The sequence below is a fragment of the Lycorma delicatula genome, chromosome 11, assembly GCF_047948215.1.
Source record: "Lycorma delicatula isolate Av1 chromosome 11, ASM4794821v1, whole genome shotgun sequence".
NCBI classification, from domain to species: domain Eukaryota; kingdom Metazoa; phylum Arthropoda; class Insecta; order Hemiptera; family Fulgoridae; genus Lycorma; species Lycorma delicatula.
Window position 1 is genome coordinate 23,929,323 of NC_134465.1, and position 14,007 is coordinate 23,943,329.

The following is a 14,007-nucleotide window of genomic DNA, read 5'->3' on the forward strand; positions in this document are numbered from 1 at the left end:
CAGAGTAGCACTAATACGAGTTGTCTCAGGATATAAAACAATTTTTGTGTTGCGTTATGTGTCTTAGTTAAAACGCCTCCCATTGAATTACAGATAAAAGGCCGAAGCATGAGGGCGGCAGGTGTGCCAAGAGCCAAGGTAGAGGACACAGTCGTTAGCAACTGGCAAACAGCATGGTCATCCGCTCAAACAAGAGTGTGGATAGTGAGTCTTATTCCCAATCTGAAAGAATGGTTGGGTAGGGAGAAAGGCGGACTAAATTTTAACACCACTCAGTTGATGACAGAATATGGGTCGTTCGGAAATACCTTAATAGAATCGGGAAAAGGCAGACGTCAAGGTGTCCGTACTGTCAGGAAGACGACGACGCGGAACACACCGTATTCAACTGCTATAGATGGGAGGGTCTCAGACATGAAATAAGGCATAATAACCTGATACCTGACAACCTGGTTAGCTGGCTAATGCAATCTAACAACAACTAAGATTGGTTTTCCAATTTTGCGAGCACCGTCCTCAAATCTAAAGAGGAAGAGGAGAGGCATCACAGACGATAGGCGCGAAGATAGGGCAGGGAGGACAGTCCCACCTGGAAAGCCTGTATGCTTATGTATGCGGGTTCCGGTGATGGGGTGGGAACTCCTGGGGTTGCTTGAAAGGATAAAGAAAACACTGAGTCCCGGCCGGCGGTGTCGGTTCCTGGGGGCGCTTCGGTGCTTGCTGAGGCTGGCGCTGCCGGTTTGAGGCAGGCATACAAGAGTAAAGACTGAGACCCGGTTCTCTGCGTGGGCCCCGTTCACATCTCTGGGCCGTGTATACTTGAGTAGGATGTCCGGCCCAGGGATGTAGGGAAAAAAAAGAAAAAAAAGCACCGTTTCTTGCTGGTCTTGATTAGCTGAATTAATGTCCACCTAGCTTCTGTGAACTTACTCATGGCATGGTTAAAGGCATCACCTCCAACTCTGCGTAGTCTGTATTTTTTCCTACACCAATACTGTAAGGTCCGTCTCTGGTCAGCGATGTCAGTAATCCATCAGTATGCCGGCTGATGACCCATGTTGTTGTGGGGCATCCTCGTCATCTCCGCAGTTATAAGGTCCTGTAGTACGAACGGCGTACTTCCCTTCCTACCGAAAATTTGCGGGCTACCCTGTCCACTACTATTTCAACCTGCCTATTGTATAGTCTCGGCAAGACATGTATTCTCTTTTTTGCCGATCGGTCATCGTCGAAGAATAATAACGTAGCTAAGTGATCACGTCCAGTTTCGGCTTCAAGAATGCTCCAACGGAAACAGGAAAAACTCCATCTATTATCCCCCAAAGTTAGGTCAAGTACTGATCGATGAGCTCTCGCCTCATAGGTGTGAGTCCCATCATTCAGGCAAGTCAATCCTGTGGCCATCATCACATCCGCAAATATCTGTCTTCTGTTGTTATTAAAGTCACTGCCAGCGATTATTGCTTGCAATTGAAATTTTCCATTAAAATAACTCTTTTGGGCGCCTGCATGATTATACTCATTAGTTTGCCAATGTAAGTATCGTAGTCCTCGAAATCAATATTGGGACTAACGTAACCGGTTACGGAGACAAACTCAGTGAGTATAATTGACAAAATTCCTTCATCACGGAGATGCAACTGCCAAGCGTGTCTATTAGTGCAATTCATGATTGCCACATCGCCTTAAGATGTCTGCTATCCAGCCATGACTAGCAGCGACATTCCTGTTAGGCTCAGTAGTAATCACCAAGTCAGCCTCAATCTCCGTGGCAATCACCCCCTCTAGATCATGGGAGAGATAGCTCCGATTGGCATTAGATAATAGTAATCTAGGCAATGGTTTCAGATCCGCACTTCACGCCTGCGGTGCGGTGATTTCTACTGCCACAGTCCAGGCACTTCATGGTTTCTCTACATGTCACTAATGATGTGTCCCTTCTCGCCGCAGTTGAAACAGAGGGCAGACCTATCCAGTCCTTTGCAGTCTGAGTTCGTATGTCCTGTGGACCAGCATCTATGACACTTATCATTATCAGTGCGAATGTATGCCTTACAGTGGACCCAACCTATCTTAAGCCTATTAGCTACCAGCCTTATCGCAGTTCTGTGATTTGTAATTACGGTAGCATTACGGGTGTCTCCATATGCGTGCCTTAGTGACGTAACTCTAAAAGTCTCAGTCGCACCAACCACGGCAACAATTGCATCATTAATGTCTCTTTCTGTTGTGTCTGAGTCGAGATCCTTGATATGAACGACATCACGCCTTTCACCTTTGGTCCACATGTTCACTTGCAACTAAGCAGCTCTATCGCGTAACGTGGTCGTAAATTGGGCAGCACTGTCTGCCTCCTTAATACGGACATGTAACTCGTCATTCTTGCCTTTTCTAAGAGACAGGACTTCGCCGGCCTCCTCCTTAGTCACAGTATTATTGACAGTTCTGAGAAGATCGGCAAAAGATTTGCCTTGTGCCTTTACAACCACTGTTTTGCTTCCCTCAACGGCAGGCGTGGAGCGACGACTTGAAGCTGACTGTGACCGCGTTCGGCTTGTGTCAGCCCTCCTGGGGTCCACCAGAGAGACCAACATATCACTAGTCCTATGTAGATAAATCAACATCTTTTTAATTATATTTCCTGGCAGAATGTATATAGCGCCAGTTGATCTAGTGAATACTCTTCTAAGTGCTCTTAAAACGCATCCGGCAATTTGCTTGCCACCTTCAGTCGAATCATAATATATAGTAAACTTATTTCTCTGTCTAGCATCCTCGTCCAGATCTACCATCATAGAAGAGACATCGTGTGCTATCATTCCAGATTTTACTTGTTCATTCATAGCTCTCCTGACTTAGTAATATCCACGAACTGACACATGTCCTTATATCCATCAATAGGGAAGGAAACCAAGTTACATCTTCCCATGGCACATGTGGACCATCTCTGCGGCAATTTTTCAATCAATTCCTGATCAGTTAGTTCCATATTTAATATATCTGTCTGTTCAGTGGTTGATACGGCCTCAGTCTGCGTGGCCTGGGTCACCACATTCAACTGAGTTGACATCTCTGTTAAAGCCTTTAATTCCATATATATCTTTTTTAACTCCACCTCATGTTCTCCATTATATTTCGATAGACCGGGACCCATGGGCTGCTTTAAAGATATCATTACTATACCCAGCTGATAGGTGTCACTATCCAAACTATTTGGAAGAGACTCCTGTTCCTCTGAGGAACCTTGTCTCAATCGCTTCCTGCCCTTAGTTTCGTTTACTTTCTTCTTTACCACAGTTTTAGAGGTGCCAGCATTTTGAGCGGGCATTTCATCCGTTGGAAGAGAGCCTTTGCGACGCATTATTCACAGCTGGACGCTGTTGACAATTCCGTATCTAACAAGTACCCACACGATATAATAGAGGCCCCAACAAAGTTTGGGTGTGGCAGTCCGGTGGGGAGGTAAAATGTATGAGTCCAAATCTGAGGTCAAATTTTTTTTTTTTGGTGGAGGTCAGGGGGGAAGGAAGGTCTGTGGGACGGATTTCTGTCTTGGATTTATAGTTCTAGGATTTATGGATCAGGATTTATTGAGGAAAAACTATAACCCCTATTACTCGTCTCTCAGCACTTAGAATAATTTCATAATATTTTACGACTCTTATTGAAAAATATTCTAAGTGGTTGTTTACAACTTAGAATTCTGCTAGTACTGTCTATTGGACTTAGAATATTTCACTATTATGAGCTATATTATAACCTCAAAACTAGTAATTATTTCTGTAAAAAAAACTGTTTGTACTCACTAAAGGTATTCTGTTTTCACCTCTTCTTATGTCCTTACTAATTAGCAACCACAATATTTCACTAAAAACACTGTGTGCCACTAAAAAATAACTTAATTTGAAATATTTTAACTGAATAATTTTGAAGTCTAAAACTTAAATTTTTCATCACTTGTTACATACTGGAAAGCGTATAACCGTATAATTTATTGATTGGGGTTGAATTAACCACACGTCTCAGGAATGATCGGCCTGAATCAGTACAAGTCTACACTTCATTTACATATCATTCTCATTTCACTGAGCCTTGAGTGGGTTGCTTTACTGGTTTTAATAAGAGTGAATTTTCGTTATAAGAGTGTAATCTCGAAGTAATTGTGAAACAAAGGTACAGAAAAAGAAATGCAAATGCAATATGTAATTCCATGTAAACAATTTTCTAAATTAACTAAGAATATAAAATTAATGAATAACTTTAAAACTAAAATTCAATAACAACATGATATACATAAATAATACTTTAATTAAGAATGCATTTAGTTTTGTGTACTTTATCATTAAGAACTAGGCAGACATTTGCATCAGTAAAAAAAATATAAAATTTGTTGCCCTCCTGTAGGCCTCAATCTGACATTATCACGTTTAAGGTAAAATGATTCCCTGAAATTATATGAAACTGAGGCAGCGCGTACACAAAGGTTTCACTAAATTTGACAACAGAGTTGATGACTGAGAAAGCCCCAGTTAATGAACCGGTTGTAAATCAAATCAGTGCTACACACATACCAATCAACACTATTTTTTAAGCAAAATAGAACTTCAGACCGCCACCACATAATTCGAACATATTAAGTCAGCTAACAAGTGGAACGAACACTCATTCCAGTCAGCGAAGAAGCCTGGTAAAAAACCCAGTCCAATCATAAATTCTCACACCGCATTTAGAAGTTATATTTAGTGATCGCGAGCACCAGGACTAAGGACTAAGCCACCCTACCTGTCGCACGGACAACCATACCCCGGCAGCGCGAAACCCCAGCTAGTCGGAGCCGTAACTCGAATAAATATGTTAGCAATACAACCGTTGCATGAGGCAAATGCGCCTACCTCCAGCCAATGCCGGAACTCTAGCCTCCCGGTACTACACTAAGATAATATACCTCAATAAATAACGCTCAATCCATATCGCAGCTCGACGCATTCTCAGTACTGCCGTAACTCAAAAGGACATCACGGACAACACTTGGCGTCTTTCTTAGACCGCAACCCTTCCACTAGAGTAAATTCCTATTTGACAGGTGGGGACACACTATTAGGACCACGCTCATTCATAATTACAAACATCTAGAAAGTGTGAGGGAATTTTTCACCAAAGTTTCCCTGTATGAAAAGGCTGAGGAAAAAAAATAAAAACTTTATCTATGCCAATAACAACATAATTGTTCGACTTGGTATCTGCTACAAGCCCAACATAAACAGGTAATATAAATATAAATCAGCATTATATCCGATAGTGTCTGACTCGACGTCTGAGTGTTTGGTTGCTTTGTAATTGGCTCCGTACTTCGGTACTGAAACTGGTTATAGTTTTGTGAATTTAGGAGAAACTTTCGGTCCAGAGGTTTCCTGAAGCTATTGGTATTGTTTTGGTGGTTTTCGTGAGTGCGCGAGGTAGGTGTGAGAGATTTTTCTTGTGTTTTACATTTTTAATAGTGTGTAAAACTTTTTGTTTAGTTTTAATAAGGTTAAGAGTTGCTTGCTTCTACATTATTATGGATGCAGGGGTTTAATATAAATTGTTATCTCTAATTACTTAATATTATTAATAACAATAGCTTACAGTGATAAGCTATTGTGGCTTGAACAGAGTTAAATTTATTTCTTTTGTTTGCGTTATCTCTTGATAAGAGACCTATAAATATAATATTAAGCTACTTTATTATATTAAGACTGTGCGTGTTACTTACTTTGTGTATAGTAGTGAGTATATTATTTACATTTAACTGCATTTGTGTGTGTTATTAACATGCAGTGTTTTAGTATATAAATATTTTAATTTATAAGTTACTGGAATAGAAATCAAGTTTATTCTTGTTATAAATAGACTTAGTTTTATTAGTCTTGCTTCTAGTAAGTGACCCCCGTATTGGGCCCCGTCCGATTATAGTGAGTGGGGTATCAAGTTAATTGGGATTGAGTTGAGAGTTAGATTTTTAATTTTTTATAATTTTATCTGCTTTTACTGAATTGTGAGATGGCTGACAAAGGTTTTAAACCTAAAAAAACACTCGCTCGATCCCCTGTTAGGATGGAAGTATCGCAGCAGGAACAGTCTGTGAGCCAATTGGAGAGCGTGTCTCCGCAGCCTACACCTGGTGTATGGACCGTCCCGCTTCCACAAAGAGACAAGAGAAGGGAGGCCCTAGGTGATAAGCCTCAAAAACGTAAACTAGAGGAGATTGAAGCTAGCACAGATAGTGATTCTACCGAGGGACTTTGATCAGTTGATGAAAGAAGTTGGAAATTTAGTGAAATTAGTGCATGAAAGCACTAATACTAAGAAAGAAATTAAAGAATGCGCTTTTAAGATTTTTGAAGTAGCTTAAGACTTAGGAACCTCGGTGAGGGCTCTTTATGAGCTCTCACATCCGAAGCAATGTAATGAGATTCCGACTCAGACTGAATTGTCACACCAAAGTCAAGTAGTGGACATAATAGCAGATATAACATCGGACGATGATCTGATACGCCTCCTACATAGGAAATGGCCTATTGATTTATTGCAGCGTCTTGTACAACTAGAGGAATATCTACAGGAGGGTGACACGTGTCATTTTCATGACATTGTGAAAAATAAAAGCGTTCAAGAATCTATGAGGTACCAACCGAAACCAGGTGAAATAAAGCAAGATATCTCTACTATAATGTGTAGTGATACTTCTACCATTCAATTTACGCGATATACAATATTTTATGACTCATCGGAGAATGAGGAGCCATTACTCAAGACGATATTAGCTGCCATGAAAAGAGTTGTAAGTAGTTCTACAGTGCCGACTTTCGTTCTGCCTGGAGGCAAATTCGGGACAAGCTTATGCAAGATTATATTGTACTTGCTTCGTCAACAGGAGGAAAACATTAAGATTTATGTCCGACCAGGAGAAGGACTGCGTCAAGAAGTAAAACAGGTCTCAAGAACTACACCCGCAGTAACTGATAGCGGTACTGTTATTTTTAAAGCGCAGGGAAGATCCTACGCGGATTTATTACGAACTGTCAAGTCTTCGGTGTCACAAGAAGAAGGGGGTTATATTTTGTCACTAAAGAAAGGTGTAAATGATAATTTACATATTCGGGTCCAAGGTTCAACGAAAGCTGCCGAGCTGAAAACGTTATTGAAAACCAAGGCGGCGGATCTTAAAATTGATCTCAGGCCACGTGAAAGAAGGCGGACGGTGGTACATGTTAAGGATATAGCCATGGATACAACAGAAGAAGAAATAACCACTGCGTTATCGCGAGTACTCGGTGAGGACGAAGACTTTAAATTATCGTCAACAAGACAAGCTTACAGTGAAACTAAAAACGTCACCGTAATCACGAACTTCAGGGCCGCAAAAAAAATTAACGGAAAGACGGGTTCGCATCGGCTGGGTTCATTGTTGGGCGTTCATAATAGAACCGGAAGAAAGATTCTTTAGAGGTTGGTCTTACGGCCACGTCTCTGCGACCTGCAAGGGTGTACGCAACTGTACTTCGGGTGTGGAAAAGCGGGTCATCACAGAGCACGTTGTAAAGAACTGACAACGTGCATGCTATGTGGTAAGGAGGGCCACACTCCCAGGTCGGTGTACTATTGCAAAATAAGATTTCTACAAATCAATTGCAATAGGAGCCGACAGTCGTTGGCTTTATCGTGGGACACCGCTTTGACGGAGTGCTCAGACGTCATTTTTGTGTCGGAACCTCCTTATGATCTTACTTCTGGAACAGGATAGCTAGTGGATACGACAACGACGGCAGCTATTGGTTTTGCGGTGTCTGGGATCCCTATAATTAGCAGTGGCAGCAGTGACGGTTTTAAATGGGCCGACCTCGGTGAAATCGTGGTATTTTCTTGCTACAATTCTCAAAATGCGGGAATAGATAATTTTGTAGTATTCCTAGAAAATCTTGCAGGAGAAGTTATGAGGCATAGAGGTCGTAAAGTCTTAATCGCTGGAGTCTTTAACGCCAAAAGTCCCGAATTTGCGGGAACTGTAAACAGTCTAAGAGGGCGTCACCTGAGTGAGTATGTTAATACACTAGGGCTGAAGTGTATAAACGGTGAAGACGTTCCGTAGACGAATGTCGTGTTCGGCAATAGATTTAGCTTTTACAACGAGTACTGATTTTAACGACTTCTTTGATTGGAGGATTATTAATAAAGAGAGTCTATCGGACCATCTATTTATAGCATTTGAGTACCGATCCAGGGAAATTCGTGTAATGCCGGGAAGGCTGATCGTCTCAAAAAAAGGATGCTCTTACGGTTTAAGGACAGAATAATCCTAAGACTTGCTGGCGATATGTCCCCCGAAGACTTTGTGGAACAAGTTCAAGATGAATGCGGAAAAGCGGGGGTCTTATTTTATCCCCGGAGGCAGCAACATGCTTACTGGTGGTCGCCTGATTTGGAAAAACTACGGAAGGCAGCATGGAAAGCAAGAAGAGCCTACCAAAGATCGGGTAGGCAGAATGTTAAAGGAATGCTGCGCGTGAGATATACGTGGAATGCATATAATGCATCAATTAAAAGGGCTAAAGCCAGTTGCTAGAAGCGACTGTGTCAAGATATAGATGCTTATCCATGGGGCAAGGGTTTTAAAATTGTTACCAACAAGTTAGGGAAGAGATTAACAGACGACAAGGTCCACCGTGTTAAAGGAATTATTTCCTCAGCAAGCGGATCCTATTCGGGAGGAGATTGTGGATAATAACTTTGAACTTCTCGACGCTAGTGAGCTATTAATGGCGGCGAAAAGACTGAAGCTACATAAGGGACTCGGGCCAGATGGCATTCCAGCCGAGATAATCAGAATATTAGCAGAGAGGATGCCTGCAGAGCTTAATATCATGAATAAGACCCTGAGAGATGATTGTATTCCAATGCAATGGAAAGAGTCCAGGTTGGCCCTTATCAAGAAACCGGGGACCGATGACTTACAAGTAGCATATAGACCTATATGCATGATCAATAACATCTGCAAACTCCTAGAGAGATTGTTGGAATTGCGTCTGAAAAATGCGATTGGAGAACATGGTGGCCTTTCTAACGCACAATTTGGTTTCCGTAAGGGGCGTTCTACGGTGGGTGCTGTTAAGACAGTTATGCGTCTGGTGGACGAAGCGGCATCGGGTACTTGGCGCACCAGGAAGATACTAATTGTGATATTGCTTGAAGTGAGCAATGCTTTTAATTCGCTGAAATGGGATGCGATCCTACAAGCGTTGAGAGATAAGGATATTCCTGGATACTTAAGAAGAATTATCCAGAATTACTTGCAGGATAGGTTTGTCGTTTGTCACCAGGGTAGATCCTGCTTCCGCTTCAAAGTGACGTTTGAGTGCCTCAAGGCCCTGTCTTGGGGCCACTCCTTTGGAATCTGGTCTATGACGGAATTCTCGAGCCTAGTTATCCTCTGGGTGTTGTCCAGTGGCTTTTGCTGATGATCTGGCCTTGGTTGTTACTGGAAAAACTGAAGAGGTATCGGAGAAGGCAAACGCAGCGACACGAATGGCAGAAGTCTGGATGTCCACTAAAGGTGTAAAACTTTCGCATGGTAAAACAAAATACGTAGTCATGACAGGCCATAGAAGAGTATCTGGCATCCTAATCCGAGTAGGGGGTAATCTTGTCCAGCAACAGACTTCAGCCAAATACTTAGGGATCTGGCTTGTCAAGAGGAGGAGTTTTACGGTACACGTGAATGAAATACGTAAATGCGCTGAATTCATGGTCAAAAATCTTAGCAGATTACTCGGGAATATGACAGGATCCAGAACTGCGAAGCGTAAGATTTACGCTCACGTAGTTAATTCCATCTTACTTTACGGTATACAAGTCTGAGAAAGAGCTCTGCGTGCTGACAAGAACAGAAGAGCCCTTGAAGGGATACAACGGCGCATGGGCTTAAGAGTGATATGCGCATATATATTCTTCAGTCTCCACCGAGGCAGTACTCGTAATTGCAGGAGTTCCTCCGCTTAAACAACTGGCGGAGATGCGAGTGAATATAGAACGTGGACAACCTTCTAAAGAAGCATATGAAGAGATGCTGCGTAATTGGCAACATCGTTGGGATGTAGCCAACACGAGACGATGGACACACCGTTTGATACCTTTGATCCGACCATGGATAGAAAGGAAGTTCGGGGACATAAATTTCTGGATAACGCAATTTTTTACAGGGCATGCGTCGTTCAGGTCCTATTTATGTGCAAGACAAAGGGTAGATAACAGCAACTGTCATTACTGTGGGGCATGATTCCCCTGAACATGTAGTATTTGAATGTAACCGTTGGACTGAAAGCAGGCAATCCTGTGTAAGACGTATAGAGCCATTATCTACGGAGAATGTGGTGGATAAAATGCTACTTAACGAGGATAACTTTAATGTGATCTCGTCGTTCATAACCGCAGTTATAAAGAAGAAAGATGAGGAGGCTCGTCAAGAAGAAACCGCTCGCTGATGACGGCTTGTCGTAGGTGGAATTTCCGTTTGTCAATATTTGAGAGAATAAAAAGAAAAAAAAACTTACAAGAGGAAACTGCTTGTGTTGAGGGGTAGCTGATGATGTAGCTCTGGCTTGTAGGTTTTATGTAAATCGGATAAGTGGTGAAGGAACTTATAGATTCTTAAACTTTGTGTTTCTTATATTATAAGATGGCAGAGGCATATTACTTGTGCAAGATTCAAAAAAAAAAATTATAAAATTTGTTAAAAGGTACTGAAAACTGTCAAAAGGTAACTGTTTATTGTTGACGGGTAATTTAAGGTTGTGCTCTTGCTCGATTGTGATGACGGAAAGCCGAAGGTGGAGCTCATGCTCGTTTGTGCTTGCGTGGATGGGCAGAGAGGTGAAGAAACCTGTGGACTCCGTGGCTTATGTTTTAAACTAATTGGTTGGGTTGGTATGATATCATATAAAAAAAGAGAGAGATTAAAGAATAGGGGTGGCTGTTGCTGAGAGAACAAGGGTGGTGGACTCTCAGTAATCAGTGTATGATGAACATCTATAAAATAAATAAAAGAGCTAACCGGTCAGCTGATCTGCCGTGCCGGACATATAGCCGATTGGGGGGTGGTGAGGTAGAGTAAAGGACACTCCTCTGGTTCGAGTCAAACTTGATTGTAGATCCGTTCCAGAGGAGTGGGTGTAAAAAAAAAAAAAAGCATTATATCGGATATAATGCACCGTAGCTACCGTATGCTATACTTACAAAAATTAAATAAAAACACGAAAAACCAATAAATTAACAACAAACAATACACAAACAACTAGAAAAACGATAAAATAAATTGAAATTTATTCAAATTTAAAATTGATTAATTAAAAAAAGTCAAAAACAGTAAATTGATAATAATTATCCAGAATAGCTTTTCTGAAAGCTACCCTAAACGATACAATCCAGCAAATTAAAAAAAAACCGCCAAAAAACTAAGAAAGCACAAAAAATAGCACAAAACCACTAATAAAAGTCATAAAAAAGTTAATAAACGATAAAAATCGGTAAACAAAAAGCACAATCGTACGACAAAAACGATTTTTCACTCTTTCAGATCCCGACACATACCGCATTCGATTTGAATTTGTAATTTATAAAATTCAGCTACATTTTCGTTTTATCTTAGTAACTTTTAAAGTAACGTAAAAAATTATCTAGCATGTTAGGAAATTTCTCTTTGATATTTTTTTAGTAATGACCTTAGTACAAACACGTTGTCTACCAATTATATTATTATGAAAAAAGACTGAGATAAGCATTAATGGACTGCAATTTAGGTTCTTAATATTAATAAATATAATTTAGTTATTGTCAAATATTTATTTCATTGGTACAAAACGTCCTGATCTGAATTCAATAAAACACGTGGCATTGAATTCTTCAAACACGATTTTAATTGGAATTTAATTGGTATGGAAAATGAAATATCATTCTTAAAATTTAATACACGATTTTTGCTTGTTTTTCAGAAATTCGTTGTCTACTACAAGTAACAGTAATTTGGATCAAGGATATAATAGTAAAGCACCCTTAACAGGATCAAACGATGGAGCGAAATACACTTCACAGTATGAAAATCCACAAACAAAACCGTAAGCATATCTCCTTTTATTGTTTTATCTAAGTGTAAAATGGTATAATTAGAAGAAAAAAATTTATTTGCAAAGCCGACCCTTTGTTTATATTTATTAATTATCATATCTTCAAATTCTACAACTTTAGGGTCCTTTTTAAAAAATATTTTTTTTTGAAAGGATTCCGTTTCTATTTCATGAAAGCGTACAACAATAGACCGCCATCCATTCCAACAATACTTCAACTAGAGGCAAACTTGTGTAAAAATTGCCTACATAATATCACCTCCCTTCCGGAAACAAACGGTATGTAATCTCTATTGATATTTTGAGATCATGGATATTATTTTGTTTAACGTTTACTTTTATTCTATATAAACAATTATATTATACATATATCCAGATGGCAGACGCAATTTGAAAATTTTATCCCGCACTTACGAAGTTTTGGTAATATATTGTGGAAAAAAAAGTCGTGCTCTACAAGGAATCATAAACTCATCAATTATTAATTCACACATTGGCTATGTAGCTGTTCGGAAATTAAATAGTAATATATATAATAATGTTGCAATCTAAAACATCCTACTAACACCGTACTCATTTTTATTGTTGGCATTACTCTAGTACTTTAAAATAACAAAAAATATGAGTCTACACGTCACAATTTTTATTGAAAGCATTCACAAATTTAAATTATTTGACCAGTACATTCATTTAACAAATATGTGATCTATGATCATGTAGTAAGATTTTCAGGAGATTTTCTCATTTCATTGGCATTAGTATCGGCCATTTATATAACGATTATTAAAGCTAATACATTCAATCAGTGACTAGTGATACGGTTACTTTCAATATCAACAAAATTCAATGTTTCGTCACATAAAACAATGGTAAACAGATAGATAGAGTTTATTTAGCACCCTCAGTTCTCACGTACTAGTCATCATATTGAAACATGTTGAAAGAATTACATTTAAATAGATGGTAAGAGGCCAATCAGACCTTGTCATTGGAGTTTTTTCCCCATTCGATTCTCCTTTACGAGAGTTAAGTGAAAAATATGAATCACTTACATGTTTTCCTGATTATCGCAGTGCTTTTCTGTAATGTGAGAAGAATCTCCATCGGCAGATGCTTAGCCAGATTTGGAGGTCATCAGATTAGCAGTTGAACGGTTGGTCTGAACGTTAGTTCTAACACACTGCTGAATACCTAATGTAATGAGTTCAGAGGAATTTACGGGATTACTTTTTACTAGAATGAATATTAGTTTCACGCATACAATATTATCCGTAGGTAACAAATAATAAATAATAACAATTTCGGTCAGTAAAGAAAAATTAATAAATGGAAAGAAAATAGCTTCAAATTTGCTATAATTGTTTGAAAATTTTCGTGTAATATATCTCATTTAATGCAGAAGGCTTAGAAATTGCTGAAAGTACTTTTATTGTTGCATATAAAACTGTATCTGTTATAAAAGGTGGCAGCATTATTCCATTGATTATGGTGTATTGCTAATATTATGTCTATTATGATGCAGGAATAAAATGTTAAAAAAGTTATTTTCATTACACTTTATTACTGCATATTGTATGATAATAGATTTTCTACATACGTATTAATACGTTTCCTGAAAATTTTTTTCGTTTAACTTAATTGTAAATTTATAATAAATTATCTACAAATTAAATGTTTTATTTGTATTTTTCAGACAAACCTCGTTTTATTCAAGAGTTAGTAATCGCATAGATTCCCCTGCAAATCAAGAAGTGAAGGAGAATAGAAATCCATTTAATCCAAATGCAGGAATGATACAAGCACCGTAAGAAATATGTCATTTATTTTTTTATATCATGGATTTGTTCTTTTT

The 14,007-nt window shown here is 39.3% G+C and overlaps 1 protein-coding gene across 6 annotated transcripts in view; it reads left to right on the forward strand.

The window, feature by feature from the left end:
- Positions 1-14,007, forward strand: part of LOC142332634 (uncharacterized) — a 323,090-nt gene that overhangs the window by 135,780 nt on the left and 173,303 nt on the right. For all 6 annotated transcript variants that reach the window (XM_075379243.1, XM_075379245.1, XM_075379240.1 and 3 more), the window contains 2 exons: positions 12,024-12,146; positions 13,849-13,959. In XM_075379243.1, coding sequence (XP_075235358.1) covers positions 12,024-12,146; positions 13,849-13,959 — 234 coding nt within the window. The remainder of the gene's footprint in view (positions 1-12,023; positions 12,147-13,848; positions 13,960-14,007) is intronic.